Consider the following 27868-nt stretch of genomic DNA (forward strand, 5'->3'; position numbering starts at 1 on the left):
ATATTTGTAAAACGTGAAAACCAAGAGTAGCCAAACCAAGAGTACCTAGCCAAAACAACCAAGATATCTGCTACCTCATCAGAGCGGAGGCTTCATCACAGGCCCCATGTCATTGAAGCCGACCCACGACGTGCCTTCGTAGTCGCTCTCCGCATTTTCATTCCCGTCTTCGTCGTCGTCCATCTGTTCCGGGCCATATTCATCGTACATATCGGCCTCTACCTCAGCTAGGGAACCCTGCGCCGACAAGGCGGAGGGCGGGGCAGAAAATATCGGAGGCGTCGCAGTAGGACGCGTCAGAGTAGGATGAATTGGAGTTTGAGAAATAGACTGCATACTAGCAGGTAGATTAGGGGTTCCATTCACGCCCCGTTCGTCGAGCGCATGATCCCTAGGCGAACCGCGACTGATCTCCGCTTCGACAGTCATAATCGCCGCCTCCCACTGCTTCACCTCGGCTTTCATCCGCCGCCGAGACCGAGGCGACCACGAGCGGATCTGACGTAGCTTGTCCCCGAAGGCTTCCGCCGAGATACTCTGCGCGGTCGGCTTACGAATCGCATGACCGTAGTCTGGCTTGTACCTTGCTCTGGGATGGAGGTTATTCTCGGACGCGGGCTTGGGCCTCCGCCCGGGCGGTTTCATCGGAGTCGGATTCTTGAGCTTCAGAGACGACCTGGCTATCCGGCTCCTCGCCACCAACTCCTCGTCGTCAATGGGGAGGTTGGTGCATTTCTTATGCTGATTTTGATAGGTGCAATTGGCGCACGCGTGTTTCAAGCTGCTCAGACCGAGGACGGACGGAGGCGCTACAACACAGTGCAAGTAGGGGCCATTTTTTAACCGGCAATTTCTACACGGATTCGGGTTGACTTGGCCCGATAGATAAATCATCAAAGAACTGTAGTCGATAGCCGTCCTAGGTTTGAAGCCTCCCTGCTGCCGGTAGGGATTCCACTCCACTGGGCGTAAGGACGGCTGTTCCGCCAGGGCTTGGGCGAGCGGGTGAATCGGCAGAGGAACGTCCTTCGACTCACCCGGCAAAGCTTGCAGCGCGGCTTGCCAGGCAGTTAGGCCACCACGATTGCTCGGGTCATCGATTTCTCGTTCTCCTCCATTAGTCGCGCGTGTAGCGCTCACGTTTCGGGCATCATCTGCGAGGGAATGTGAGTTACGGCAACGGGGATAAACACGGCTTGATAGGATGCTCACGGCTAGCTTGGGTGTGATCGGGTGAAGTGCTGCGCTGCGAGTACCACTTCGCCGCGGCAGCATTTATGATGGAGCGAAAATCTGGATCTGTCTGGTCATCTGCCATCGTGACAACGGAGATGATGTGAAGATGAGATTGTGTTTATAATAATATGAAAGTTGTTTAACGAAGATAAGATGGCTAATATGTCTCAAGATGGGGAATGTGAGTGAAGAATGATGTGTGTGATTATGGATTTTATCTACGCCAAGGGGGAGGATTCCTGTTTGAACCCTAACATCGAAGGCACGCGCATACAAGTCCTCTTCGAAGAAGTACTTAAGATGATTATTAGAAGTCTCGGCCTGAATGCGTTTGAGATTGAGTACAAATGCTTACTTCAACAATACAATTTGAATGCTCGCAACGTTCACATTGTTACGAATATACAAGATACAAAACTGTTGGAAGTCTAGAGCTCCATAATATCGAACGCCTGTGCACATATGGGCGTCGGGGAATTTAACAAGTTGCAGGGGAGTACCCCTTGATTTGCTGCCAATCAGAAAGAGGGGATAATCTACCCCAGCCTGCCCAGCCTATTATTTTGAATAAATGTCAGCTAGAGCTTCCGAAACATGTAAACGCAGGATGGAATTTCAGAAATTTCATAAACACAAATTGAGCTCTTGTTTAACTGAGTGAAGCAACTATTATCTACGGCTAATCGCCTCCCTTGCTGCTGCTGCTATCTTGATTACCTATCTAGGTAGACTGAAGCCCGTCATGTTATCCGCAACGATCCGGGAAATGCTCTTAGTGACCTGGGGCAGACGCGTTTTCAGCAGCGCATACAGACGCTCGAAGATGCCCGCTCCCTAGAGCTCTTTGGGAGACAAGTTAGTTCTACCTCTACAAGATGGCAGATAGCGAAAAACCCGCGATTTGGCTCAGATTTGCACCGCTTGCTTCTTAAGAAAACAGCTTTCCACTCGAGACCTAAATGAATTTGCAGGCAGTATCGAAAGCGGCGCAGGCAGGATAACACTGAGTTGCTCATAACTCTTAATCAGCGACCAAACCCTCTTTAGGGCATTAGCTTTCGGATTATGTCGTGAATGGACTCATCAAAAACCAATACACTCAACATTACCACAGCAATTTCAATGTTTACATTTGTCCCTCAAATTATTACTAGCTAGTGGGTAGGTATCTCGGTATATCTATCTAATCATACATGGCTTTGCGTTCTAACTCAAGTCAACCTCGAAACTATGCGCCTAATCAAACTCGAGACTTTGTGTCTAATGGGAATACTTTGAGATTCTCTCGCTTCCGACGACTCGGCCTTGGACTTCTTCCACCTGAGCACCGCGAGCCACCGCAGGATGCCCTGAGGCTCTTTCGCTTGCGAAGATGGTGAAGATGGCGAAGATGTAGCCGCGGCTACGACCGCCCTCTTCTCGATCTCGACCAACTGCGGGGCTAGATCTCCGATGGATTTCTCCGCCGACGTATATGTCAGGCCTAACACCTTCTCGACTTCCGGGGCGCTGCATTCGTAGAATCCCTCTGGCTTCGTCGTCTTCTCCGGTTCGCCTACAGGTATCGTGTCCCGCTTCTCTGGCAACGCCTCTCGTAGGATGTTGCTAATTCCCTGCATGCCCAGTTCGCCGCCAACGGGGAACCATCGCTTGTTCGCGGCCTCGGGCACCGTCATCGCAAGTAGATGGGCGCGCGCAAGATCGCGCACGTCAATCCACGCATAGACGAACGTGGGGGGTACCGGATCGCTCGCTTTCAAGCTAGAGCTGACGAACGAGTTGTAGATCCACGAACAGGTCTCGCCTAGCTGGTCCGTACTCGTGTATTGAGACGGGTCGACCAGGGGCCCAAAAACCGCTGGCGGGTTTAACGTCGCCAGCTCAAAGTTGACCTTGTTCTCTTTCACAAAATCCCACGCCGCCTTCTCCGCGAACTTTTTGCTGGCCGGGTACGTGACCAAGGGATTCTCGGTAGCCATCGCCTCTTCGAGAGTCACGGTGTTCCAATCTTCGCTGGTGTAGGTCTTAGGCGGGTTCGAGATGGGGTCGACGTGCATAGAGCCGATAGCCGCGAACGACGACGTGATGACCACGCGCTTCACGCTCGGCGCTACTCGGGCTATGCTCTTCAAGACCTCCGTCGTGCCCTTGATCGCGGGCTCTAGGAACACCTCTCCTTTGACCGGGCGCAGGAAGAAAGGGGAGGCGGTATGCATGACGGCATCGAAGGGCGGAGCAGATACTAGCACATCGTCGAAGGCACCGGCAGTGGTGATATCCGGCACGACGCCGAAGTCTAGCTGCGGAGTATCTACATATTTACCGAAAGTCTTCTTGAGGATATCGACCTTGGCTTGCGAGCGAACGACGGCGCGTACCGAGTGTCCAGCTTCGAGAAGCTGCGAAAGGACATGCTGCGCGATATAACCGTTGGCTCCCGTAAGGAGAACCCGACGCGGGGATTCCATCGCTTTAGCTTCGCTTCGTATTTGAGAAGCACTGAACAGCCTAGGTAGTATCGGGTTTTTTTTTTCGCTGCCTGAAGAGACTCGGAAGATGTTGCGAGAGACTTGGAAGATGCTGCGAGCACAGTCAAGAAGGAATAGGGAGGATAAAGTTAGGAGGATAAAGTTAGGATAGTCGATGGATCTCAAATTTCCAACCTCCGTATGGCAACGGCGCAATTTATACACGCACGACTTGGCCCACGTTTTTCAGTCGGCCGCCTAATCTATCTTTATCTAGATCAATTCAAATGGAACATATCTCACATGGAGGTCACGATCCCAACTCGGTCGATCTACGCCGTACCCGCTCTGCTGCATCAGTCAATTCTCAAAACGGCGCTTCGAGATAAGCTCTGAAGGAAGGCCGCCTCGGTTCGACGCCCAGGGCCCATTCGATGCTGGTGCTATCGTCCCTAAACCCTGCTGTCGCTTTACAAGTTGAACCAAATGCGCTTATCTCACGAATCGGTAGAGATTTTCTATTCAGCCGCCCGCACGTTGTTACCATACTTTACCTAAGTCGATGGAAGCCGCTAGTAAGTTAAACGAGGACGATCAGAAGCTGCGTAAGATCGCCAACTTTGGCATAGCTCTTTTGGTAAGTTGACGGCTAGCCTGTCACTCGTTGATAAACCCTTGATAGCGATCAGCAATGCTTCCCGATATGCTTCGGCACGTGGTTTTGCCTCGCATCATCATCTAAGTTTAGACAATCATGATCATGGGGTTGTCCATTGTCCAACGTCTTAGGATTCTGGTTACCGTCGACCAAACTCTGAGAGTCGAAAGCCCACGTCAGATACCAGATTGAATCAGAAGCTCTTCGAAAAGCTAACAAATCCCCGCAATACGTACTCATACGTACTCCTCTTGACATGCCTCTAGTGCCGCGAATCCTCTAGATGGCGTCGGTAGACGAAGCCAAGATGTATCCGAGTGCAAGCGGGCTTGGTTCGCTCTAAGTTAAGATAAGTTGTTAACAAAGCATAACCATTAGACTGACGGTAAGTACATAGTAGCACCGTTGTAATTGACTAGGTAGTAATAGTATATGAGGCTTTGCAGAAGAGGGCTAGACAACGTGTGCAGGGGCAAGGTTGAATTGGCCAGTCACGTTCGTCGTTTTCGTCCTTAACTGCCAGTCTAAGAAATAGTCTTCAGCCCCCACAGGTTGATGGATGTCAGCCCCTCAAATGCGACATTCCTCTCCTGGTCCTTTAGGACAATTACCGACGTACCGGGCGGGATATCCCCTGTTGCTCCCATTCACATGCGCGTATGAAGTTAGCTCTGATGTACATCATGACCAGATATTGCTTAGTGTATTTCCGAACAGAGTATATAAGCATCTTACTACATTCGATCGACCCACTGTTTTATGTTCAAATGAACATGCAGTCTCTCCTGTGAGAGCATCGAGAATAGCTCCCTTTTCGGGTTGGCGAATCTCATAGCGCGTTCCTTCGTTCCATTGAACCAAGTATTGACAGCGCTAAAGCTGGAAGCAATGATGAGATATCTCGTTGACACGTGCTTTCTATATCGATGCTTTGACCTTATCGACTGGTATTTGGGAATATGGAAGTCTCGTAAGTGCCTGGTGATCTTCGGTCGCTCCAATTAAGAGATATACTAGATGTAAAATGCAACGAACCAAAATGACTGTCACGCTTCAAATAGGGAATCGTGGAAAGTGCATTAGGAAATACTTCTCTTTTACTGGTATGACGTATGATGATTTTACCCCTGGGCATCGTTCGTAAGCCTTGGATCATATTTAGCCCCTTCCCCTGAGCTTAGGTAATCACTAGGTTCTAACCACCATGGTCCGCCGCCTCGAGATCACAAGGCTGACGTTCGCTTAGCAGGTGCCCTTGAGCCCTTCGCTTATTTCGTCATGATACCTCCTCATTTTCAAGCTTGCCTACCTACTTTACAAGACGCCTTTTTGAAATCGAAGTTCCCGTCACAATAGGAACTAACGAGCAAGAAAACAAAGGCCTGGCTACGCGAGGAGCTCTGAGCTATTATCGCCTAAAGAACGCGGTATGGATACAGGAAAATTCCTTTGCTTATTCTGCTCTTGAACCCGTTTCCAGCAGGTCTCCCGAGGTTTTCAATGGGACAAAATCCTACCCGTCGAGCCTTTAGCTCTCAGTCCTCTCACAAACTAGACATTAGATACCTAGGTGTCACTACAAAAGTCTTGCCACTATGGAGCCCTCTTAAAGATACTTCGTATTACATTCGAACAGTTGAAAGCGATCATTGAAACTATCAAAGTATGTTCACTCAGGTGATACCGATCATACCCCGGGATCTGACACAGGAACATATTCGGCAAAAAGGATTCAAGAATGAGGCTCACGTTAGAAGATCCAAGCGGAGTGAGACTATATTCGTCCTGATGATCACGGCCCTCCCGAAGCAGACGATTGTACGGCTCTAGATAACCCTTTATGAATATCAGGGTCTGCAGAGGGAGTTCTTAGTTAGCTAGTGATCTAGTAGGACAGGATCTCGGCCCATAGGAGACCGTAGAAGGTCCTGGAGAGACCTGTTTGTAGCTATCCTTAGAGTAGACAAGGGGCTCTTCCTATATGTATATCATAGCCCCTGGACGAGAGTTTAAAGCTCCTCGCACAACAACGTAGTTATTCATTTCTCCTTGCTCCGCTTCCTAACAAGCAATTCAATGTTTAGAACACGTGAATAGGAGTCGAATTACAATGGAAAACCGTATTCATTGCCATGTTATCGAACACTCTCCAACTATACTTTGATACTTGAGTAGGTAACTGAACCAAGGCCGTCTCCTAGACATCTTCAATTGCCGAGTTAAACTATCATGCACATTATAAGTAGCATCTTGCTGCAAGATAGTAGAGAAGTATCGAAGTACCTAGATATGAAACGGTGTTACGTTGGTTATTTTCGGCAGCGCGGGAAATGATATGTCATAATCTGCAAAGTAACATCAAAGACTTAACGTGTTTGATATCACGCGCAGTAAACGGGATGATAATACGAACTTGATTGGCCTTGATCTCCAAGCGGTTTGCTTAGAACGGGCCATGGGGACGATAAATCCTACATGGTTTGAAAGAACTGTAAATGTTTAGATGAGATCTGTGGAATGATTGATTAGAATTTAAAAAATGTGTCATTGGGTAACCATGTGTCCTGAACTCGACCACGATTTTGTATCGGGTAGTTGCTTGTGGCTTGTGAGAAGAAGCCAATAGATGTAGTACACGCTTCGAAGCATTTGGTAGGTTCCCATTTGCCCGTTCCACCGTTTGTGCTGCTGATTTGCAACGCTACGAATTATGTATCGATATTTTTGATCAAGCTCGCCTTTCGACTATTCTAAGCGGGACGAACATTACACGAAAAATGGACCAGTTCACGAAACCTAGGGTCTCGGATTACTACGCAGACCTTGAATTATCGCAGCAGGCAAATGCTCGAGATATCAAAAGGGCATTTCATAGGTTGGCGAGGAAGTATCATCCAGATAAAAAAGCGCCAGGCAAGTCTGTCGACGCGTACGAATTTCGTAAGGTTCGTATTTAGAATCTCGGCGAGCGATCACCTCAGAGGCAGTCGTAGATTTGTCTAATTGGAATGTCTTCCGACATAGGTTCGGGAAGCTTACGAATGTTTAATCGACGCAGCTAAACGCGCGGCGTACGACGCCCGCTACTTCGACTTGTGCGACCAGTGGACGAGATATAAGCAATGGGAAAACTACCAGCGAAAAGATGAAGAGAGGAGGCAAGCCGAGGAGGAGCAGCGCGCCGCCAGGAAAAGAGCCGAACAAGAAAGGAAAGCAGCGGAAGCCGAGAGAATGCGTAGGATGGAACAGGAGAGACGAGCCGCCGAAGAAAAGGCGGAGAATGAGCGAATAAGACGGGAGAAGGAAAGGCAAGCTGAGGAGCGTTCTCGAGAAGCTGCGCAGAGAGCCCGCGAACGACAAGAGGAAGCGGCGAGAGAGAGAATCCGTAGGGAAAAGGTAAGGGAAGCCGAAAGGAGGTCGGAAGAGGCAGCAAAGAAAATCAGAATCGAACAGGAACTAGCAGCGCAAGAGCGCCTAAGGGCCATACTGATCGAAGAGAAGCAGCAGACCGCGCGCCGCAGCTGGGCGCAGATGCGAGAAGAGGCGGATCGTCGACAAGCGGCAAACCGTCGTCGCACGAAGCCGGCGCAGCCCGCATATACGCGGCTCAACGAGTGCTTCCACCACCCGGACCTGGGATGGGTCATGAAGAACGGTCCAGCAAATTGCGTATTCTGCGGAGTGACACGTGTCAAGTGGTCTTTTCGGTGTCCAGAATGCAGCGCGCCAGCGTGTCCCACCTGTAAAGCCAGGTATTGTCTATTTTGATGGTTTCGGCGTGCGGGTGATGAGGTAGGGAACTCGGGTATTTCATGACACCTCGAGGACTTGATAGCGTGCGAATGATTATTAATTATAAGGAATCATGTATATCTTAGATTGTTTCACATAGGTACTGTCACAGGTAGTACTAGGGCCCGGTGGTCTTGTTGTAACTTGGTATGTATGTACTAAGATGGTTTAGCTAACTTCTCGAAACATGCCCAGAATGTCCAACCGAATCTTCACTCAACAGCTAAGCTGACATTCTAGGCGGAGAGCGATACCAAGCTTGATACTCTTGGACTAGAAAGCTGTAGCTTCGAGGGATGACCTGAATAATACCTAGAGACCACCCCTATTCTAACTTCGGATCCTACCTACCTAGGAAGATATCAATAGTACATACTCGTTGAGTTGAGTACTAACGCGATAGTTGATGAGCCTCTACAATATCTCGTGGGTTTCTCATTCGCATTTCTTTACAGGTAAGCATTCATTATTAGAAATCGGTCCATCTTGCGACATACGAGAGTTTGTAAACGATGAGCAGCACGCTTGAAGTTGGCGACGGTTGGTGAATAAAGAGGATATGGGCCCTTCCACTGTATCCGCTGGGAGCCTCATGGTTTTTGACGGATCTAGATGACCCACATAGTGCTTCCTAAATAGGAACGTGGTCGTTTATCGTTAGCTCAGGGGGGCGAGTTGAATTTTTCCCCCTTTTTTCCAACCTCTTGTCAAGCACGTGGACGACTTCAAGTCAAACGATTAACCACAAGGCATCTATCCAACATCATCAATATTTCGTAATCAAAGCCTTGCATACGGACTACAATTTTGGACATACTACCGACATGAAACGAGCCGCATTATCAGCCCCAGGTCAACAAAACACCGTTCTTAGACAGGTACCTAATATCATCACTTTCGCTGGATGAACGGCGCCTTTTCCAAAGCATCTGCCTGGATTCTCCAGATTCCAGTTCCGTGATCTATGAGCTTCGGCCCAAATTCTTCAAGAAGCTCGTTCACGCCGACGTTCCCTTCTAAGAGTACTCGTTCGTACTCATCATCTGAGCCGAACGTAGCAACTTTCCAGACCCTCTTCCAATTGTTGATCTCTTGAATAGCTTGGGGGTGACGGCTCCGAATATTGGTAGCGACCATGTAAAACGACGAACGCTTCGCATGGCCCCTCTTGGGTTTCACAATTCTGACGGACGAAAATTGATGAAACTTCCATATGAGATTCACGTTGTCCCACGCCTCGATCTTGTGAAGGAGCACGATCATCGTTCCCCCAGGCCTGAGATGCTCGAGACCGAGAGCCAACTGCGTAAACGAGAGCCTCTTCGCCTCTCGGTTCTCGCGATACGGGGCCCTCGGGTGTATCCTAAGAACTTGCCCGTCGCATAGGACCAAGTCGAACAGATCATCCGGCTCGAATTGTCGCGGCAAGAAGTTGCCGGCATCCGGATGGTCTTCGGGAATATCTTCGACACCCATGTCTCTCGCGAGCATCGTAATGTCCAAGAACCTCTGCTCGACAGTCTTAGAACTAGGGACAAGAACCGTATGTCCGCCGGCAGAAATAGGTAAGCTGAATGCTAGGGCTTCGGCACGGGGGTTTTTATCCAACGCCGTCGCGAGGAAGCCACCTGGAGCCATGCACATATCCAGAATCCTCGCCCGACCTCTCGGCTCCCAGGGATGGGGCCGTCGTATCGCAAACGCATTCGTAGATTGGTGAAGCTCGTTCCCGAGGTTTCTCATCAGCTTATAGAAGAATGGTGCCGAATTCTCATCCGCTTCGTCGGCGGCTTTGCGCAGTTGTCGGAAGTAAACATCGCCCTCAGGGCTGTCCCATCCCTATATATGTTAGTACAGTCGAAGATAAGCAAGTTTCTTCCCGCAGACCTTTTGTCGAATGGCGCTGACCCTGCGAAACTCTGCGCTCCTCTCCAGCAGATACTCCGCGACGGTTTCGCCCGGGTCGGCATGATCGGGTGGCTGCTTAGCGGTCTGGGGCTCGTCTTGAGCCTCATCCTGAGCCTGTTCAATAAAAAGCGGGGAGTATATGTTCTTCATTGCTCTAGAAACTGTAGTTCCCTCCATCGTATTGCACCCGCTTAGAATGTGGATCTGTATTCAATCCGTTCCTTGTGGGTACCTTGGTAGATGGAGACAACGAGGTGTACGTTGCGAAGCCTGAGGTATGGCATATGGCAAAGCTGATGTCCTAAGTTAGGCATGATTGCATACCTAGGTACGTATCAATCATACGTATCAGTTGACCAATACTTCATTCGCCAACGTTTGTACGTGTCAGATACTGTGTGCTGCCTGCTTTGATCATGAAGTTTGTGGCTTGTTGACATGGTATATCAAATTGATTGGCGGTCATTGGGATGTTTACAGTGATAGTAATATGTACGCACTCTGAGAATACGTAACTGGTAATACCGAATAAGATGAAAGACCAACAAAAATGGACGCGGGGATACGACCTCATCTCGGGACCGGTTCCCCTATTTTCTAGGCAGTGTTTTCAAGTTGATAAGTGACGATTGCATTCATTGCAACACGATTGTCATGACGCGTTCAGCAGAAAATCTCTAGGATAGAACAGTGGATGGTTACTAAGAATATTCTAAACAGGGGTATTTATCTGTCTGAATGGGTATTTATTACATGTCTCTACCGTGTCTTTGGACAATCCGGGTTATCTGACATAGTAACCGATAGTAACCATGTAACTAGCTCTCACCTCCCGTGCAGAGTTGTCTTTAAACCACAACTTCAATTAGGCCTTCGTTGCCCTCGCCTTTCGTGTAGATGCCGGCAATCTTTAGGCCGCAGCTCTCGAGGAGCGTACGCCACTCACCCTCGGTGCGCTCGTGAGACGACACTTGAGCCATCATGAATAGATCAAGTGCTACATGTTGCCAAGCTGCTTTTTGGTCGGCAACAATCTACGGGGAAAATGTTAGCGCCTCAGACCTGCGTATTTATGATACCTATCTAATATACCACTTGAACAGAGTTCGTCCATTGCGTTGAAGCTTCGAAAGATCAAGCAATAGGAAACTACACCAAGAAACAAGGGAACTTACGCATTCACCGATTAGAATCTTCGAGTAGCCGGGTTCCATGGCGTCTCTCAAGTGACCAAGGATTTCGCGACACCGGTCGTCCGGCCAGTCATGTAGTATAAAATGCATGAAGTAAGCTCGCGCACCCTTAATAGGCTGCGGAGCAAAGAAGTCATGAACCTGTAGTTCGATGCGAGTATCATTTCCCAGCCCCGCAGCTGCAGCAGATATCACGTCTGAGGTGTCCTGCAAAACGAGCCTACCCTTATACTCTGGCACTCTGTCTCGGAATTCTTCCAACATCTGACCCGTGCTACCGCCAATGTCGACGAAAGCCGACGCATCGCCGTCAACATTTAAGCCTTCCACCAGATGTTTCTGCACAGGGTACATATCCATCCAACTCGGCCGATAGGTTCGAAGCGTGCGCAGGTAGAGGTGAAAAGCATGGAAGACCTCCGGGTGGTCGGCCAGCCAGGTGAACATCGATCCAGACTGGTTTGCATATTGAAAAGGCCCGTTTAAGGGGTCGTCGGGATTCTGGAACTTGGTGTTTCTCAAATAAGCAGGCATGTGAGAGAATAACGACTGGTTCATGTCGAAGCTATGCGAATTAGCCACATTCAATTCACCTGGGCAAGTATAACAATGGCAACATAGGAGACCGATAGATGACAACGAACTTGAAAATGACACCAGCAGCGTATTCAGGCTTCGACATGAGCTTAGTCAAATCATTCGGTACGTAAAGACCAGGTCCATGTTCATCAAGCATGTTCATCGAAACGCAAGCTTTGGCAATACGCTTCACGAGAGTTGGCGAAGCTCCGGTAGGTGTCGCCAGCTCCTCCGTACTCTTGGGTCGGCCTCCATCACACATGACCGTTTCGAAAATCTTCAAATCCACAGCAATGCGTGCGGCGACAATTCGAGTTGGCTAAGATGATTCAGAGTTAACGTACACGCGATACTATCCATTGCGCATCGTAAAATTCTTACCAGTGCCCATATATTCCACAAGAGTGACTCGAAAGGTGTCTCCGCTGCAGAAACAAGCTCCCCTGCTCGAGAGACTAGCCTATGGCGTGCTTCTAGGTCGCCACTCATAAAGTTATCACTTTCTGCCGTTACCTTACCAAGCGCTTGAGCTATACGCTCCATATGGGAAGCATGATCAGACGTATGGGAAGACATTGTGCAGATGCGCGCAAGAGAAGTGAAGCAGAGTAGGCTTAGAAAGTAAGCCAGATAATGATATGGATAGCTTACTCGAAATAAAAGCCACGGATGGGCCAAGCTTCTAGATTTATGCTCTAATCGAAAGTTAAGGGTGTGATTATCAGTCAACCAACATGGTGGTATTTCCTCTTTGTTGGATCTCAAATTTTATGTCCTTTGTGAAATCCAACCAACAATGATGCGGGATATGGCAAATATCATGCAGTTGGTGCTTACCTATGTAACTAACAAGTCAGATTGTCAGCATACTCGAACGAGATGTCTTGTCGAATCTAATAAGTTAAATGGCAAGATTATAGATCCGGACATTGATGCCGGAAAGGTAGGTTAGTACCGAAAGGTATATTATAACTTGGATTCCGATTTAGTTTTTCGCAAAGGACGATCAGCCGTACCTATGTAATGACGGCGAGAAAACTCACACAATAGCAATTCATGTCATTAATTTGGTAAATTGTGTTCCATAAAGGAGCTTGGATGGAAGGAATACCTAGGCCCACAAAGCTTGAGCGAAGGTTGATATTTTGAAATGGACCTTTAGTAAGGATAGGGGTTCAATGATGACTCAGCAACCCATACCTATCATCACAGAGCCATGGGATATATAGAATCCAGTTGCAGTCGAATCAGGTAGCTAATCAAATTATTGGCCTGTATATGGATATACATTGGTATCATCGGTAATCAATCCAGGGATATCGTATCAGGGGTTCAGAGCAAGGGGGTAGATGACAGCTGGTTAGTTGCAGCCTGTATGATACCTAGGGAGAATATATAAGTGGACGAAGTCCCCAAAGCGTTTCAGGAAATGGACAGGCGTTAATCAAGGCCTTTTACTACATACAAGCGAGCCAATGGCGAGCTACCGGCTACTCTCACCCACTCTGTTACCCAAATCTTCAACGACGGGCCCACCCCCTGACACTTCGGATATACCCTTCGTAAATTCAAGGCAAAGAAAGCCTTGTAGATTGAGCGTAACCTGAAGTAAACTTAAGGCAGACATCTTTGGTTATCTCTCGTACGAGCTTTGGCACAAATCTTGTTGATGACGAAAGACTCATCTACACTGCAAAGCTCGATTTGGGGGCTCCCAAGATGGTTAATCTGTTGAGATAGATGCAGTTTATGAGTGTCATACTTGTTGTATTAGAAGGTTAAGACACTAAGAGTAGGTAGAGATCTATATAGTATATATATCCCCTGAAATACAGTGGCGCAGGCTTCCAGCCACCTAAAATTCCAACATTCACGAGTACTTGGACCAAAACCAATGTGATGCCTTATATCTAATGAGACGGACTGTCAGAAGCTTCCTCAATGAGAGCTAGTAGTCAGAGGTATCGGGAGTCGGCCTGTACGAGGCCGCCCTGTTGGCAGCTAGCCCTTAGCTATAGACAAAGGAAGGTTCATGTATGTATACCGCGTTCCCTGGAAGGGGTTAGTTAGTTAGAGCTCTTTGCGCAACAACGTCGTTCTTCCCTAGCTTCTTGGTTCCGCTTCGTGTCATCAATGGCCCGACAGGGCGCCTGAAGCAAAGGAACATGCCTATTGGCAGGACAAGGTAGGCAACAGATGTTAAGGGAATTGGATGTGCGGCGAGCCGTAACCCCCAATCGTACCAACAAGTTAATATGATTTCCATCTAAGCAACTAGCGAAGGAGGCTTCTACGGTTCTAGGAGGTAGCTGCATAGATAAGACGTGAACATTGTGAGAGTTACCCATAATGCACTTCCATTGTTCCACGTGGTGGTGGCGGTGATGGTCATCGTAGATTTGACCATGGCAAGCCACAATACTTGATATTTACGAGGTCAAGGGCATGGTAAGGGATAGGTGGTATAGCTAGGTAGGTGGTGCAGTTAAATAGGTATTGTACATACCTACCTACTTGATGATAATCAAAGGTGGTAGTAACAGTGAGTTAGCGGAGAACATTTAGTGGGTAATAATGGCTAAGAATATACATATATGTATAATTACTGCAAATCTACGGGTCTGCTCTACGGGTCTGCAATTGGCCACTCTAGTTTTGCCTACATGCACTAATGGAGCACCTTACCTTACATAGGGCATAATTCAACAATGACAAAACAAATTTGATCAAAGGAGTGTATTCTGGCAAGAGCGTATGCACTGTAGTAACAACCCCGGGACGCCCCATCCTAAGCAACTCGCAGTCTGTGGCACAACACCCAAGATGACGCCTCTTCTGGCATCTGCATGATAATCCCTGGTTGAATTGACTGAGGCACTTCAGTTTGATGTCATGTCTAAGTTTGACGGCAACTCCTTTAGGCCTTGGCGGAAGACACATCCCAGTGGACCTCCAGCATCGACAGTAGAGATCCCTCGATCTGAACCACCCTATGAAGGACGAATCTTTCATCTGCGGCTGCTAGCAGAGCTTTCCAGTCGTCCAGATATCGATCGCGGGTGTTGAAAAAGGTTTTCAGACTCATGTCAATTGCCCTATCACAAGTCCCGTCAAATCAGCGACTATGGTCTTTTAAGCGGTACTCAAGTCGACACCTTGAGAGAATAGTATAACATATTTGGAGAATAACATGACATACCTCTGGATCCGCTCTTCACTAATCGGAACAGTGTTTGGCGGAGTCATGCACTTATCCTGTATAAGGAGCTTCGCCCCGGGTCGCAAAGCAGGAACCTGCGCTTTCAAGATATTGACGGCGTTCTTATCGTTCCAGTTTCTGAACGCCATGCGGAAGAAATAGACATCGGCCTGCACCGTTTGTGGCGCGAAGAGCTCGTGTTCCATAAAGTCGACGCGTCCCTTGAGCTCCTCCGGAACCTCTGCGCCCTTGATCATCATCGGCCCGTCTTGGACCAGGAATTTCGTCTTCTCGAAGTGCTTGGCGAGGTCCATGGCGACTATACCCTTGGCCCCGCCGACATTCACGATGTACGTGTTTCCGAGAGATGACCAGTCGTAAGCCTTCGATACCAACATGTCGCCGCAACCTGGGACATGGTCTAGGGATTTCATGCCATTTCCGAAGCGCATTGCTCGCTCAGGGTCGGCATGAAGAACCTCAAAGACCGACTTACCGTCGTTGGCAAGAGCAAAGCCCTGCAGATAGCAGAATTAGCCTAAGACCCGGCTGCAGAAATACTATGTGTACTCACGGTTTCCTTGAAATCGTCGGATGCTGGCCATTTCTCCAACGCGTCCGCTACCTGTGATAAACATAAGGATACTGTATCAGCTCATGTCCTGCCTATTAACTCACCCTAGCGCAGGCTGGCCATGTATCCTTGCCTTCGAATTGGACCCAAGCCTGGATGTGCGGGAGGCTCATGAACTTGGAGACCTTGGTATGGGCCACCATTTCCGGCTCCGGCTCTTGGAGGATACGCATGGCCATCACGTGTCTAAGCACACGCCTGACCTCGGCGTGGGACAGGCCCGTTTTTTCAGCGACCTCCGCGAAGGAGAGCTTCCCACCGGCAGGCACCATATCCAGGATGCCGAGCCGGCAGACCGTATCGATACTGACGAGGTTGGAGATCTGGCAGAAATTTAGTACCTAACGGCTTCAGTTAAAGAAGGACGTCTTACTGCAGCAAACTTGAAGATCAACATCAGAGGCTCTGTGAGCACTTCATTGAGCTCGGCAGTCGCGTCAAGAATTTGAGTACGGAGATTGTACACGTCGGCGGGAAAGGACTGGGGACTATCTTCACCAAAGGTTGGAGATGGCACTCCCTGGTCCGACAGACGTTTCTGCATTTCGTTGACAGAAGCGCTGATCTGAGTAGCCAGCTCAACGATTCTGGGAGTGTCGTTAGGTGACGCCATGATTGCTGAGGGCTACGATGCTGAAGTTTGAGGGTAGTAGAAAAACGGAGAGAGCAGGCAATGTAGTTCGTGGAACAGAACAATGTTGGCATAGAAATAGAGCTTCAGGATGAGCTTCAACTTCAGAGGAGGGGGAGCTGTTGTCGGTACTGGACTGGTCAAGCTTCTGCACAAATTGTGAGGTCTGAGCCCAGGTCGGAATGTTGCTCAAGTGTTGGTCGCACAGCAGGGACACGTTATTTGGGCTGCTCTAAACAAACGCTGCTCCAAACAAACCCCTTACTTCACACCACACCGGTGGCCAACCTACCGTTGCAAGCTTGTACAGTTGCATTATAGGAAGGCCCGAACTGCGCCGCATTGGGTAAAAAAGTACAGCCTTGCCTTGAAGAGGCACGAGAGCTACATACCGGCTTCCAGCCTACTGGCTTGGTTGGACAGACAGAAGGCACATGCTTGCGCGGCCGGAGATGATGTATCTGATGCTTGAACATGGTGTGTTATATGGTTGGCTGGCAGGCAGGCAGACAGGCCTTGGCCTCCCTGGCAGATAAGTCATTTCTATCAGAATACATGAAAACCAACTGGCTGAGCTGGCCAAGTTCTTGGTCTTCAGACTTACCTTTCCAGACCGAGCCCACGCTTCTGCAAGACATTATCCCTTAACGTTCAGACTTCAGATCCGCGCTTGTTCTCCAATACCCCACGATGGCTACTGCGGAGGTCTCGGACGAAAAGACTTCGTCTGGACCGGCCATGCCACCAGAAGATACCTCTGCGGTTGGCAAGCGTCCAGACGCCGACGCGAAGATGGAGCCGGTCTTCTTCAAGCCCAGGCCCAACCCCGAATATGTGACCGGCGCCAAGCTCTTCCTCATCGTATCCGCCATGGCGTTCGCCAGCTTCCTCGGCATCCTCGATAATATGATCGTCAGCACGGCAAGTCTGGTCTCCCTGACGATGTCGGGTGTAGGGCTAATCATACCATCTGATCCAGGCCATACCGAGGATCACCAACGAGTTTCATTCCCTCGCCGACGTCGGTTGGTACGCCAGTGCCTATCAATTCGGGAGGTACGTACGCCTTGCACACCCTCAACTCCTATCATCCAGAGCTCTGAGCGTCTAACGTTGCCGTACCCTCAAGTGCTGCACCACAGCCATTGACAGGAAGGATTTACAAGTATTTCAATACCAAGGTTCGTATTGTATATGCGCTGCTTCTGTTTGCAATCGGATTCTGACCCGGCTCAGCGGGCCTTTCTCGTCTTCTTTGCCGTGTTCGAAATCGGCTCCATTATTTGCGGTGCTGCTATCTCTTCGCCCATGTTCATTGTCGGTCGCTTTATTGCCGGCTTTGGGAATGCAGGCATCGCCACCGGTGCCATCGCCATTATTTCAAATTGCGCGCCCCTTCAGAAGCGCCCAAGTAAGCGACGGCTCTCAAAATCTTTATGGACTTATTATCGCTAACATCGTTGGCTAGTGCTAATAGGACTGACCATGGGTTGTGAGTTTCACATTCATCAGGAACACCTTTGCCGTGAAACGGACTAACTCGCAACCGACAGTTAACCTACTTGGACTTGTTTTAGGGCCCTTGATAGGGGGCGCCTTCACATCTTACAGTACCTGGCGCTGGTGTACGTTTCCACCGTCCCTATCTCTTGCTCGATAATTCACTGACGAACCTAGGCTTTTATGTAAACGTCCCGGTTGGCGCAGCGGCCATACTTGCTATAGCCTTTCTGCACACCCCCGAGGAGAGTATCAAACCTAAAGCCCGCACGCTGCTCCTGAAACTGCATCAACATCTAGATCTTGTAGGCTTTTTTCTTTTCGCGCCTGCTGTATTGCAACTTCTCCTCGCTCTTCAGTTCGGCGGCCAGGCCTATCCCTGGAGTTCTTCTCAGGTAATAGGTCTCTTCTGTGGCGCCGCGGCGACCGCAGTCGTCTGGTTCTTCTGGAATCTATCCCGAAGAGACGATGCAATGCTGCCTCTCGCCATGATCAGCCAAAAGAACGTATTGGCCTCTGGGATCTATATAGCTTTCCTGATGTCCGCGGTCTTTGGAGCCATCTACTATCTCCCGATTTATTTTCAGGCTGTCAAAGGAGCCAGCGCAATGCTGAGCGCAGTGTACCTACTTCCCATGATAGTTTCGCAGCTCATAACGGCTGCTATGGCAGGAGCGGCAGGTAAGTCGGAAGGCCATTTCCCATACGAACAGTTCAGAGCGCAGCGCAGATAGGTACTGACGCCTAACTCCAGTGAGCAAGATCGGATACGTGATTCCCGTAGCTGTCATATCCACCGTGTTCCTCTCCGCCGGAACCGGTCTCTACTCCCTCCTCCAACCCGACACCCCAGATGGTCAATGGATAGGGTTCCAAATCCTTGGCGGCATCGGTTTCGGCGCCGGGTTACAACTGGTTCGTCAAGTCTTCGTATCGCAACATACAGACGTTAGGTATTCACATCTTTCTGACTCGCTGAACGGTATATAGCCTATAATAGCTATCCAAGCGGCCATGGATGGCGAGGAGCTCGCCTCCAGCATCGCTTTTGTTATCTTCGGCCAGGCTTTCGGGCCTACCATTACCATGACCCTCTACAACATCATCTTCCTCGAGACCTTGAAAACGCAGATTCCCCTTCATGCGCCAGGGGTCGAACCCGAAGCTATTATACGCGCAGGAGTCTCCGGATTCCGCTCCTTCGTCTCGGCCGAAGACCTGACCGGTGTAACCATTGCATACGCAAACAGCATCGACCGCATCTTTTACCTAGCAGCTGGCCTAGCGGCGGCTTGCGGGATATTCCTGTGGGGAATGGGCTGGCATGATGTGAGGAAGAAGGAAGGGGCCAGTAAAGACGCCGAAGGCGACGGTAAAGGTCTCGGCCAGTCGGCAGAGGATGGGGCAAAGGCAGCTTGAGGTCGCAGCCTACGACTGTATGTTCTTCGACTGTTCATGCGGGACTCAGAACCATGTGTATAATTTTAGGCCAAGCACCGGATTCTTAGAAACCATGTCTGCTTATATGAGGGGTCTGTCACGAGGCGGAACCAAGAGGCTAGGGAAGAACAACGTTGTTGCGCGAGGGGCTGTAACTAATCCCCTCCAGGGGATGCGGTATACATATATAAATCTTCCTTTGTCTACAGCCAAAGCCCAACTGCCAACACGGCAGCCTCGTACAGGCCGACTCCCGATACCTTTGACTACTAGCTCTCGTAGAGGAAGCTTCTGACACAGTGACAATACCGCGGATATAGCTAAAGACCGAATGGCACGCTTCTACGCGGTACAGACCCGGGCCAAATCGTCGTTGGACTAGAATCTCCCATGGCGATCATATCAATAAGTAGATGAATCGTGGTTATAGTTCGATACCTAGGTATCTTAAAATACATCAGTGTGCCTGAACTGAACGCGAAGAACTTCCTGGACGACTCTGTGGTGCCTGGGGCGTGTTTTTTGATGCTGTAGCGGCGCCGCATCGTTGAGTTACAGGTCTCGTCGTAGTCCTGCGTGCCGGAGTCGATAGTAGCTGCGGAAAACCCCCTATGATGTACAATCTTGCTCAAGAGGTGATCGGCTTTCATGTTATCCAACCTCCAAGTGACCTACTATTATTCCGTCCTCGTAAACGTTACCGGGATTCGCGGTGTTACTTTCGACTATACATAGCTTCATTGAACGAAGAGTTGACGACCGAGTGAATGTACCACTTTGAGGTGACCAGCCCTCCACAGCGCGAACTGGGTGCCAACGGCGTCGGTGTTTGGGCCGTTACCATTGGCGAACTAAAACATTCCCGTCGTAGAATGTGGTTGTCTATACGGTACGGTGGGTGAAGGTACTTGGATTTCATGCAGCGACATGCTGGCGGCAAGTCCAGCGTTCACGACGTTGTCTCCCTAAGATGAGATAATTCGGCTACTACCAAGTGCTCAACTGGAGGGCCTTGTCTGAAGGTTCAGGGCACAATATAAATAAATCATATCGTTCGTTGTGTTTTGTCGCAGGGAAATAAGTGGACCTATAGCCCCTGCTAGGCCCTGCTCCTGCGCTTATAAATACCAGGCCTCCTGGGAGCATTTTGCTCCCCAGATCGTCCCGAACCTTCACTCTTATTTTTCGGTTTTGGCCCGTGACAGGTTATGAGCCCGGCTAACCTTAGGGTTTGCGCCTTGTACTGCTCGTTTATTATATGACATAGTATTCTACAGGGAGAGCTATTGTTTATTCTGGTGCGAGCTTACCCAAACTTTTACCGCGACGGATCTGACCAAGGTCGGTTCAGGGCTCGATTCTCCTTCAAGGTGCCATTCTTTCTCCAGCACCTTGAAGTACAACACACGGGGGAGCTTATTGGTCTCTGACAGGCCGGGCGGGAACAGACCTCACCAGGCTACTGGCGCCAACCCTGTTGTCACCTTGAAAGTCGGCTCAAGGTTGATCCTTTACTCCCAACCCTTTAGAGGATTGGATAAGGCTGTTCGTGGCGACATAGACGATGCGACGCTGAAGGAGACAGCGATCGGTAATACGGACTGAACAGGGCCCTGGACTGTATCGATTAGACGAAACGGCGTTATTAACGCACGTAAGTGCAGTCTTATAGGGAGACGATATCAGACCTGGTGGGCTAGCAAATAAACCGCCAGCGTCCCTTTATTCCCAGGGAGTAGACAACCATAACTCCCTGGATGACTTACTTACCTACGCCGAGCCCGCGATCAGATCTTAGGCCCTGAGATGGCACCGGACTACATAGACGAAGGGGAGACTATCATAATGGGGGTAGTAGGTTGATCCTTTCAGAGCTGTTGTGACGCATTGGGAGGGTGGAAACTCTCGCCCTATAACTTTCAATCGAAGGGTGTAGAGAATAGGACTCCTGAAAGCATACAGCTTCAGAAATCTAGGAGCTAATAGCTTAGGGGTACTGAACAGATTTTCCTAGGGTATATACAGCCGTAAGGAAAGGATGACCTCACCAGACTCTACGAGGGTAGATTTGGGAGGGTGTGCTCCCCGGATCTGGATCTAATAGATCTGGGTTAAGCAACGCCAGGGCTAGAGATACACCATGATATATGGTCTTGGTATTGGAGAGGGAGGAGCTCCAAGGATTCTCCGGAGCTGTAGTCTCTGGGAGTGCCGGAGACCCTGAACGTGAGGGGTTCAGGCTCTAGAGCTGAACTTCAGACGTATAGATATTCAGATTCAGGCTCCATACACACTAGATGAGCGTTCCACCAATGAGGTGTTGCTCCACTTGACTTTATGGGAAGTGGCCTACAAAGGAGGGAACGCACGTCTTTTATCCACTCTTTAGATAGTGGGCCCACTGGATGGCCAGGAGCTAGGTTATTTTAGGTCTAGGTCGGCAACCTTGTTTTGATCGCGAGGCTTACAGCCGGAGGTCAGATAGTGAGGCTCTTTTCCTTTGTATATAGGTGGCACATATGTCACACAGTCTGACAGTGCCGGATCTCTACCATAGTGAACGGAATGATCTGTTAAGAAAGGGAGCGTTGTTCCTATAGAATGTAGTGCTAGATATACCCACGCTCAGCTGGCATAAAACAGGGCTGGTCCCTATATGGATGGATTACCTAATTGCCCTGTGACAACTTGGGTTAGGGAGCAAGCGGTATGCGTTGAAAATTATTGAACCTCATTGGCGGAAGACTCATCAGACTATCAATATATGCAGAAAGAACCGACACGAGATTGCCAGGCGCCCAGGACTAGAATGTCACCATTGCCTCGAAGTTAAATCTGTAGGTCCACAAGATCCCTTTGGAGAAAAGATTAAGGGCCTTAATGGAGCCAAGAAAATTATTAGTTGAATTCGAACACAAGTTCCGAGCTATTCTACCTTGTTATAGATTTAACAACCCTCATGGTCCTCAGATGTTACGCATGAGGTCAAACCGTTGAAGTCCGGATATCGCCTAGTAATAATCGCGCCGCTAGTTTAAAGGCCGGGAGTCCAGCTCGCTCTCGACGCCCAATTTCCAAACTAGGTCGTCATCGTGTAGGGCTCGTGGAACCAGGCGGCCTCGCGGATTAGGCAATATCTCGTCATTGGGGAGTCCTCAGGCATATCGATTTGCTTGGTTCCATAACCCATTGGTTGGCACAAGACTACAACTCCACCAGAATTTGTAATTGTACTGCGAACAGTCCCCAGGGTCCACTAGCACCCTCCAAATCTTAATTCTGGTTGGCAACATCCACTTTACAATCATCTCAAGAGCCTCGACGCTCACTGAGTCGCTCCACTAAGCCATCATCACCATGTACACTACCCGTTTTGTGGAGAATGTAGTCTTGTGCTCACTAAGGAGATACCGCTCTTCCATTGGATTACTGACGGGCATGGGCTGTTGGAGGTGCTACGATGGTGGTGGTGCGTTCCGATTAGATTTATGCTTCCGTTCGGCTCTGTTGAGATGGACGTAGGTTATGAGTATCGTACCTACTTGTTATATTACAAGGTCAAGTTATTAGGAGTAGCCTGGGTAAAGGGCCATAGATATGTAGGATCTATATGCCCCTGAGATACAGGGCGTAGGCTTCCAGTCATCTAATATTCGAACAGGGATTACTTTTGACTTGGAGTTGGGGTTGAAGTTGATGCTGAGGCAACAATGCGGTGATCAACCTCGGCGAGGACGGCGGATGAGACTTCGCCGGCGAAATCGCGCCACCGGAGCCGGAGCCGGAGCCGGTCAACCCCGGGGCTTACGGAGCTTTCGGAAAACGCGTTACAGTTGATATCTTGTCACCTACGCAAGATCCCCGGAGTATTTATCGTGAACTGTCAGGGGCATAAGTGGAATAGGGTTAGAAGGAGGTCCGCAGGACCTCCTGCTAGGTAAACGCGAGTTAGCAAGGTATAAGAAGGGGGCTTCGCCCCCTTCAACCTTAGAGGAAGTAGCGTTATTAGTTCATCTCATACTTGCTATATACTAGCAGCGGCTACGCCGCTCCTCTGCACTCCCTTTACGCTTGACTTAGGGACCTATTACTGACATGAACGTCACCCGCGGGAAATACGTAATCGAAAGGCTACCTGTGCTCCACAACCCTACTCCTTAATCCCAATGAACGAGCACGTTACGGAAGTCCCACTGCGCCAACGGTTTGCTGTCAGCAAATTGTTTCGATATGAAGAGCAAGTCCAATGATAGCGATTGCGGATGACGATGGACGCGGGTTCGGCATTCACTACGATTCGGAGTAAGGGTTCGGGGTTCACGGGGGCGTTTGAAGCATCGGGAATTATTCTGTTAGGGGACAAAGAGAGGGCATTCTTGCATTGAATTCTTCGGACGGTTTTACGCATCAAGTTCGCATATCTGTTCCTCAAATACCTGACCGTCTGGGTGAACGCGATACTACACCCGTACGAGAAACATGGGCATTACGGGAAGAGTCACCACTGCCAGAAAGTGGGAGAAGTCATCTAGGGAAGGGTTTTTAGTAACGATCAAGGTGGCTGAACGTTCCGTGGTCGATCTACCGGGTCAATATGTCAATCGATTATGCCGGCATACGTGGATCAGACCGGATTGCAGAGTTCTAACATCGTGATGTTCGCAGCTTGTTGGGAAAGAAGCAGATAGAAGGGACAAAGAGCCTTGGGAGTGTCTCGAAGCCCTTGAAGGGGTTAGGGACGTAATGTGACGTTCCCCGGGAATGCCGTGGCGGCTGCGGCGATGGCATGTCGGTGCCCTTTCTGGTAAACTCGTGCGAAGTCCCTACAAGTTCGTCAGTGGCGGGGTCGTAGACACAAGGTCTTGCCCGACACGACTTTCACCCGCGACAACCAGCTGGGCGGGTTCGCGTGCGGCTACGTCGAGCTGCAGCGCCACACCAGCGACTTCCCGACCGGCACCGGCGAGCCCAGCGGACTTGCGGCTCTTCCAAGAGTAGCGACGGGACCGTAAAGATGGTTTAATAGACTCATATCAAGCCTACTACCCGTGACTGCAGACAAACATTCCTGCGCTCCCAGAACACTACGATGATTCTATTCTCGTCTGGGTAAATGGATTTTTCACATGTTTGGGTCTATGAGTGGCCTGAGAGATAGACGGTGACTTGTTGTCGAAGCATCTTCTTGGCCAGGATGGTATTCGCGACGGGTCAAGATTGCGAGCGGCTGTATGTAGAATGGGTTGTGCACAGTAATCAGCGAGGTTATATCGGCCGGAAAGGGACAATGATGTATGGTACCAATGTATTAGTAGCAGGAAACGTAGCGATTTTCGAACCCGATCAAAAGCCCACTTTCCAAACTTTCCGGGGGTCTCTTCCGGAACCGCGCTTGGTGACTGCATCGCGGTGATCTCAAGATCAAGTACCCAGTGTCGTACGGCGGAGAGCATTCTGGGAGTTCTGTCATTTCGAACGGGCCCAATTCAACCGATTCCGCTTGCCGCCAATAACCAACTCAACCCCGACCACGAGCACTCTTTACGCTCAAATCACCGCGAAGTCGGCAGATGATCGTAAGGCAGCGGCGGAAATAACCAGCCTCAATGCGCGAGGAGATGACGCGGGTTCGGACAACGCCGTTTATTTAGATACCCGCAGAACTATAAGTGCCTCGGACGTGGTGCCCCCAGTGCCGCTGAGAAAAAGGAGGTCAAGGAAGTCAAGGTAGACGCGCGGATGGCGCTTTGCAGCGGTGCATCGCCTTCCGAGCATGACAGGAGGTCACATATTCGCCTCCGGGGACCGCCGCCAATATTCCGGAGGAAGTCACTGGATTCAAGGAGTTCATGCCGAACGAAGCCGGGTACGTAGAACTACGCCGACTATTAGACTACCTCCGAGAGCAGATACGTCTCGAGTCCGTACTCCGTCCGTCGTCGCAGACCGAACAAGAGTCGGATGGTGTCTTGCTCTTGTCGCGTAACTTGGAGATTCCTGCAAGATTCCAGCCTGGTACCCTCCGAGGAGAATTCAAACACCCGTACAGACCACGTCAGCGCGTAGATGAAACCGGCTGTCATATATCTCTCCCTAAGGCCAATGCATCAATTCGACTTATCATCGCTGAATGTGCCAATGCCCGGTAAGCCTTTGACGTCAGAAACTTGTGACGTTGCCCACTCAGCGCCTACTTTGAAGGAGTCATCGATGCGACGATCTCTTATCCTCCGCTGCGACTGGCTACGTTTACCCATGCTCGAGAAGACTTGAACTGCCATTGCAGGAGACATTCCTAACTCTCGTCCCTAGAATACAGTAGGCAGTCGTAAAAATGCTGCACTTGCGCACCTGCATTTGACCTGCGATTTGACTGCAGCTGATCGACAGTTGACTACAGTCTGGCTAGATGGCTAGATGGCGGATGGAGGATGATCTACAGTCGATCCTGTAGTCTAATTGAACTACAACTGAACTGCAGACTAATCAATTGAACTACAGACCAATCAATCGAATTGCATTCACCTGCGATTGATCTGTTCTCTCATAGAACAATGGTTAAGATTGCAGTTGAATTGCGCTGCAATTGAACCGCGATTGAACCTGCAGTCGAGCCTGTATTGAACTCCAAGTATACTCGAACTGCAGTTGATTGATAATGGAAACTGTAGGTAGTCCTATGCGAAAGGGATATGCCCTCAGGCCTTGCTGGCGGACATAAATATAGAGTGCAATTTATGTGCTGCCGGATTTGTATGGGGATTTGAGTTTTCTGCTGACGCCAGCACATGCCTTGGAATCACATATAAAACAGCCAGCAGATAAATTTATCTTAGGTGTACTTTATGTGCTGGCGATTTTGTATGGGAATCTAAGTTATCTGCTGCCGGCAGCACATCCTTGGAATTCCCATACAAAAGTGGCAGCACATAAACCTTAGATAGGGAAAATTTATGTGCTGGCGGATTTGTATGGAGATTTGAGTTTTCTGCTGGCGGCGGCACATCCCTGGGATTCCCATATAAAATTGCCAGCAGATAAATCGGACCTTACATAATTTTATGTGCTGCCTGTTTTGTATGGCAATCCCAGGCATGTGCTGCCGCTAGCACATTTCCCCAATTCCCATATAAAACAGCCAGCAGATAAATCCTAGGTAGGGACAATTCATGTGCTGGCGATTTTGTATGGGAAATTAAAGTTTCTGCTGCCGCCAGCACATCCCTGGGATTCCCATACAAAACTGGCAGCACATAAATCGCACCTCATATAATTCTTGTGCTGACGGATATCTATGGGAATTCAAACCATGTGCTATCGCCGGCACATCTCTCCAATTCCTATATAGGTAGATTTGCTAGCACAAGAATTGTACCTCAGTAAATTTTTGTGCTGCCACATTTATATGGGAGTTCAAACCATGTGCTATCGCCACCATATTTCTCCAATTCCCATAGAAATTTGCCAGCACAAGAATTGTATCTCAGAGAATCCATGTGGTGGCAGTTTGATATGGAAATTCGAAGCATGTGCTAGCGACAGCAGAAATCTTGGATTCCCATACGAAACTGCCAGCAGAATATTGCACTTGTTATGGTATGCAGCGTATGGCACGGCCAAGGGCCAATATGCTAACTGGTCCTTCTAGACCTAAGAATATTGCAGTCTCTTCGTAGGCTAATCCCCTATCCTCGTGGGTTACTGTCAGATACAATTTCATAATTTTTGTGTTATCAGGTGGTCCGTGTGTTTTGATGCCTTCAAATCTCTGGTTTTCACGTGATCTCCTTTGAGACACGATATGGAGACCATTGAAGATTTTGCAGTTAGTCTTGGCCAGGATCTCCTAGAAAAAAAGAAGATAGAATTTTCTTTACACAATTAATTGAATTATCAAGTCTCACGTTATTCTGACAGTTACCAACCGGCTCTAGGTACTAGCCCTCACAGACGAGGTTTCTGACAACAGACCCCTCCCCGGATGAGCCCCTCACGGTTTCATACAAATCACTTATCCCATGAGTTTACCATCCTAATCATCCTAGGAATCTTGACTGCTATCTGTCGTGTCGCCGTCCTACTTATCTAACCCCGCACCACTTTCGCTCTCGTGCCTTCTATCCACTCGTCTCAATTCAATACCTTTGACCTTCTAAACTATGAAGGGTGTCCGGGTTTTCCTAGGTTTTGTCGTGGAACTGCATCAGCAGGTAGTTGTCGCATTCTTTCAGGTTCTTCGGTAGTTGCCATCTTGCGTTGCAGCCGTCCCATTTGATGCTGTACTCCAGGTTTTCCCCATTCCTGCTGTTGAGTATGTCCTCGAACCGCCATATTTAGTCCTCGCCCTCGAGCATCTGTTGTCAGAACTTCTCCTTTGCCTGAGGTCTATGTTCGAACTGATCCTTTCCTGTTCGGCGTGCAGTGGTTTGGCGTACGGGCGGAGTAGTGACTGGTGAAAACCCGGAAGATTCCTTGGAACGATTTATCTAGCTTTAGAGTATGCTCTGGGTAAACCTCTACCTCTAAGAGGCCATGCCACTTGTCGTCCAACGTTTTAGATGGCCTTGAAGTTTGAATGTTTTCTGTGCTAAGCTGCACCTTGGAAAATCGGACTAGTATCGCAGAAGCGC

The 27868-nt window shown here is 49.3% G+C and overlaps 8 protein-coding genes across 8 annotated transcripts; 3 read left to right on the forward strand and 5 right to left on the reverse strand.

Annotated features, from left to right (window-relative positions):
- Nucleotides 1-78: 78 nt before the first annotated feature.
- Nucleotides 79-1318, reverse strand: F4807DRAFT_465695 (uncharacterized protein; the record flags this gene model as incomplete). The annotated part of the gene is made up of 2 exons (XM_048002306.1): nucleotides 79-1154; nucleotides 1213-1318. 2 exons carry the CDS (start codon nucleotides 1316-1318, stop codon nucleotides 79-81), a joined length of 1182 nt encoding a protein of 393 aa, XP_047848981.1.
- Nucleotides 1319-1953: 635 nt separating this feature from the next.
- Nucleotides 1954-3704, reverse strand: F4807DRAFT_454681 (putative NADPH-dependent methylglyoxal reductase GRE2; the record flags this gene model as incomplete). Its single annotated transcript, XM_048000610.1, has 2 exons — nucleotides 1954-2070; nucleotides 2643-3704. The coding sequence occupies 2 exons, from the start codon at nucleotides 3702-3704 to the stop codon at nucleotides 1954-1956; spliced, it is 1179 nt and encodes a 392-aa protein (XP_047848982.1).
- Nucleotides 3705-7063: 3359 nt separating this feature from the next.
- F4807DRAFT_334542 (DnaJ-domain-containing protein) lies at nucleotides 7064-8363 on the forward strand. Its single transcript, XM_047995315.1, has 2 exons — nucleotides 7064-7307; nucleotides 7387-8363. The coding sequence occupies exons 1-2, from the start codon at nucleotides 7140-7142 to the stop codon at nucleotides 8128-8130; spliced, it is 912 nt and encodes a 303-aa protein (XP_047848983.1). The 5' UTR covers nucleotides 7064-7139; the 3' UTR covers nucleotides 8131-8363.
- Nucleotides 8364-8803: 440 nt separating this feature from the next.
- On the reverse strand, nucleotides 8804-10369 carry F4807DRAFT_447313 (uncharacterized protein). Its single transcript, XM_047999871.1, has 2 exons — nucleotides 10042-10369; nucleotides 8804-9993 (listed from the first exon to the last, which is right to left on the reverse strand). The coding sequence occupies exons 1-2, from the start codon at nucleotides 10237-10239 to the stop codon at nucleotides 9046-9048; spliced, it is 1146 nt and encodes a 381-aa protein (XP_047848984.1). The 5' UTR covers nucleotides 10240-10369; the 3' UTR covers nucleotides 8804-9045.
- A 412-nt stretch (nucleotides 10370-10781) lies between these two features.
- On the reverse strand, nucleotides 10782-12476 carry F4807DRAFT_334558 (S-adenosyl-L-methionine-dependent methyltransferase). Its single transcript, XM_047995316.1, has 4 exons — nucleotides 12216-12476; nucleotides 11900-12153; nucleotides 11238-11820; nucleotides 10782-11096 (listed from the first exon to the last, which is right to left on the reverse strand). Exons 1-4 carry the CDS (start codon nucleotides 12408-12410, stop codon nucleotides 10911-10913), a joined length of 1218 nt encoding a protein of 405 aa, XP_047848985.1. The 5' UTR covers nucleotides 12411-12476; the 3' UTR covers nucleotides 10782-10910.
- A 2088-nt stretch (nucleotides 12477-14564) lies between these two features.
- On the reverse strand, nucleotides 14565-16285 carry F4807DRAFT_447317 (sterigmatocystin 8-O-methyltransferase). Its single transcript, XM_047999872.1, has 5 exons — nucleotides 16041-16285; nucleotides 15712-15990; nucleotides 15608-15658; nucleotides 15034-15551; nucleotides 14565-14929 (listed from the first exon to the last, which is right to left on the reverse strand). The coding sequence occupies exons 1-5, from the start codon at nucleotides 16278-16280 to the stop codon at nucleotides 14752-14754; spliced, it is 1266 nt and encodes a 421-aa protein (XP_047848986.1). The 5' UTR covers nucleotides 16281-16285; the 3' UTR covers nucleotides 14565-14751.
- Nucleotides 16286-17195: 910 nt separating this feature from the next.
- On the forward strand, nucleotides 17196-19385 carry F4807DRAFT_447319 (MFS general substrate transporter). Its single transcript, XM_047999873.1, has 9 exons — nucleotides 17196-17219; nucleotides 17278-17354; nucleotides 17428-17479; nucleotides 17535-17709; nucleotides 17767-17790; nucleotides 17852-17923; nucleotides 17976-18479; nucleotides 18553-18713; nucleotides 18789-19385. Exons 1-9 carry the CDS (start codon nucleotides 17205-17207, stop codon nucleotides 19215-19217), a joined length of 1509 nt encoding a protein of 502 aa, XP_047848987.1. The 5' UTR covers nucleotides 17196-17204; the 3' UTR covers nucleotides 19218-19385.
- A 4332-nt stretch (nucleotides 19386-23717) lies between these two features.
- Nucleotides 23718-25387, forward strand: F4807DRAFT_465702 (uncharacterized protein; the record flags this gene model as incomplete). The annotated part of the gene is made up of 6 exons (XM_048002307.1): nucleotides 23718-23834; nucleotides 23904-23978; nucleotides 24059-24232; nucleotides 24297-24347; nucleotides 24900-24965; nucleotides 25019-25387. The coding sequence occupies 6 exons, from the start codon at nucleotides 23718-23720 to the stop codon at nucleotides 25385-25387; spliced, it is 852 nt and encodes a 283-aa protein (XP_047848988.1).
- Nucleotides 25388-27868: the final 2481 nt, after the last annotated feature.

The sequence above is a fragment of the Annulohypoxylon truncatum genome, assembly GCF_022578515.1.
Source record: "Annulohypoxylon truncatum strain CBS 140777 unplaced genomic scaffold F4807scaffold_57, whole genome shotgun sequence".
Lineage (NCBI taxonomy): Eukaryota > Fungi > Ascomycota > Sordariomycetes > Xylariales > Hypoxylaceae > Annulohypoxylon > Annulohypoxylon truncatum.

Excerpts from the sequence above, each read along its gene's own strand:
- F4807DRAFT_447317 (XM_047999872.1), bottom strand. The coding sequence starts at position 16,280 with ATGGCGTCACCTAACGACACTCCCAGAATCGTTGAGCTGGCTACTCAG. Across the intron at positions 15,552-15,607 it reads CCGACGATTTCAAGGAAACC|GGCTTTGCTCTTGCCAACGA; the intron begins GTGAGTACACAT and ends TGCTATCTGCAG. Across the intron at positions 14,930-15,033 it reads AGTGAAGAGCGGATCCAGAG|GGCAATTGACATGAGTCTGA; the intron begins GTATGTCATGTT and ends GACTTGTGATAG.
- F4807DRAFT_447313 (XM_047999871.1), bottom strand. The coding sequence starts at position 10,239 with ATGGAGGGAACTACAGTTTCTAGAGCAATGAAGAACATATACTCCCCG. Across the intron at positions 9,994-10,041 it reads TCAGCGCCATTCGACAAAAG|GGATGGGACAGCCCTGAGGG; the intron begins GTCTGCGGGAAG and ends TAACATATATAG.
- F4807DRAFT_447319 (XM_047999873.1), top strand. Across the intron at positions 17,355-17,427 it reads AGTGCCTATCAATTCGGGAG|TGCTGCACCACAGCCATTGA; the intron begins GTACGTACGCCT and ends CGTACCCTCAAG. Across the intron at positions 17,791-17,851 it reads AATAGGACTGACCATGGGTT|TTAACCTACTTGGACTTGTT; the intron begins GTGAGTTTCACA and ends CGCAACCGACAG.
- F4807DRAFT_334558 (XM_047995316.1), bottom strand. The coding sequence starts at position 12,410 with ATGTCTTCCCATACGTCTGATCATGCTTCCCATATGGAGCGTATAGCT. Across the intron at positions 11,821-11,899 it reads GCTGCTGGTGTCATTTTCAA|CTTCGACATGAACCAGTCGT; the intron begins GTTCGTTGTCAT and ends TAATTCGCATAG. Across the intron at positions 11,097-11,237 it reads AGATTCTAATCGGTGAATGC|ATTGTTGCCGACCAAAAAGC; the intron begins GTAAGTTCCCTT and ends TTTTCCCCGTAG.
- F4807DRAFT_334542 (XM_047995315.1), top strand. The coding sequence starts at position 7,140 with ATGGACCAGTTCACGAAACCTAGGGTCTCGGATTACTACGCAGACCTT. Across the intron at positions 7,308-7,386 it reads ACGCGTACGAATTTCGTAAG|GTTCGGGAAGCTTACGAATG; the intron begins GTTCGTATTTAG and ends CTTCCGACATAG.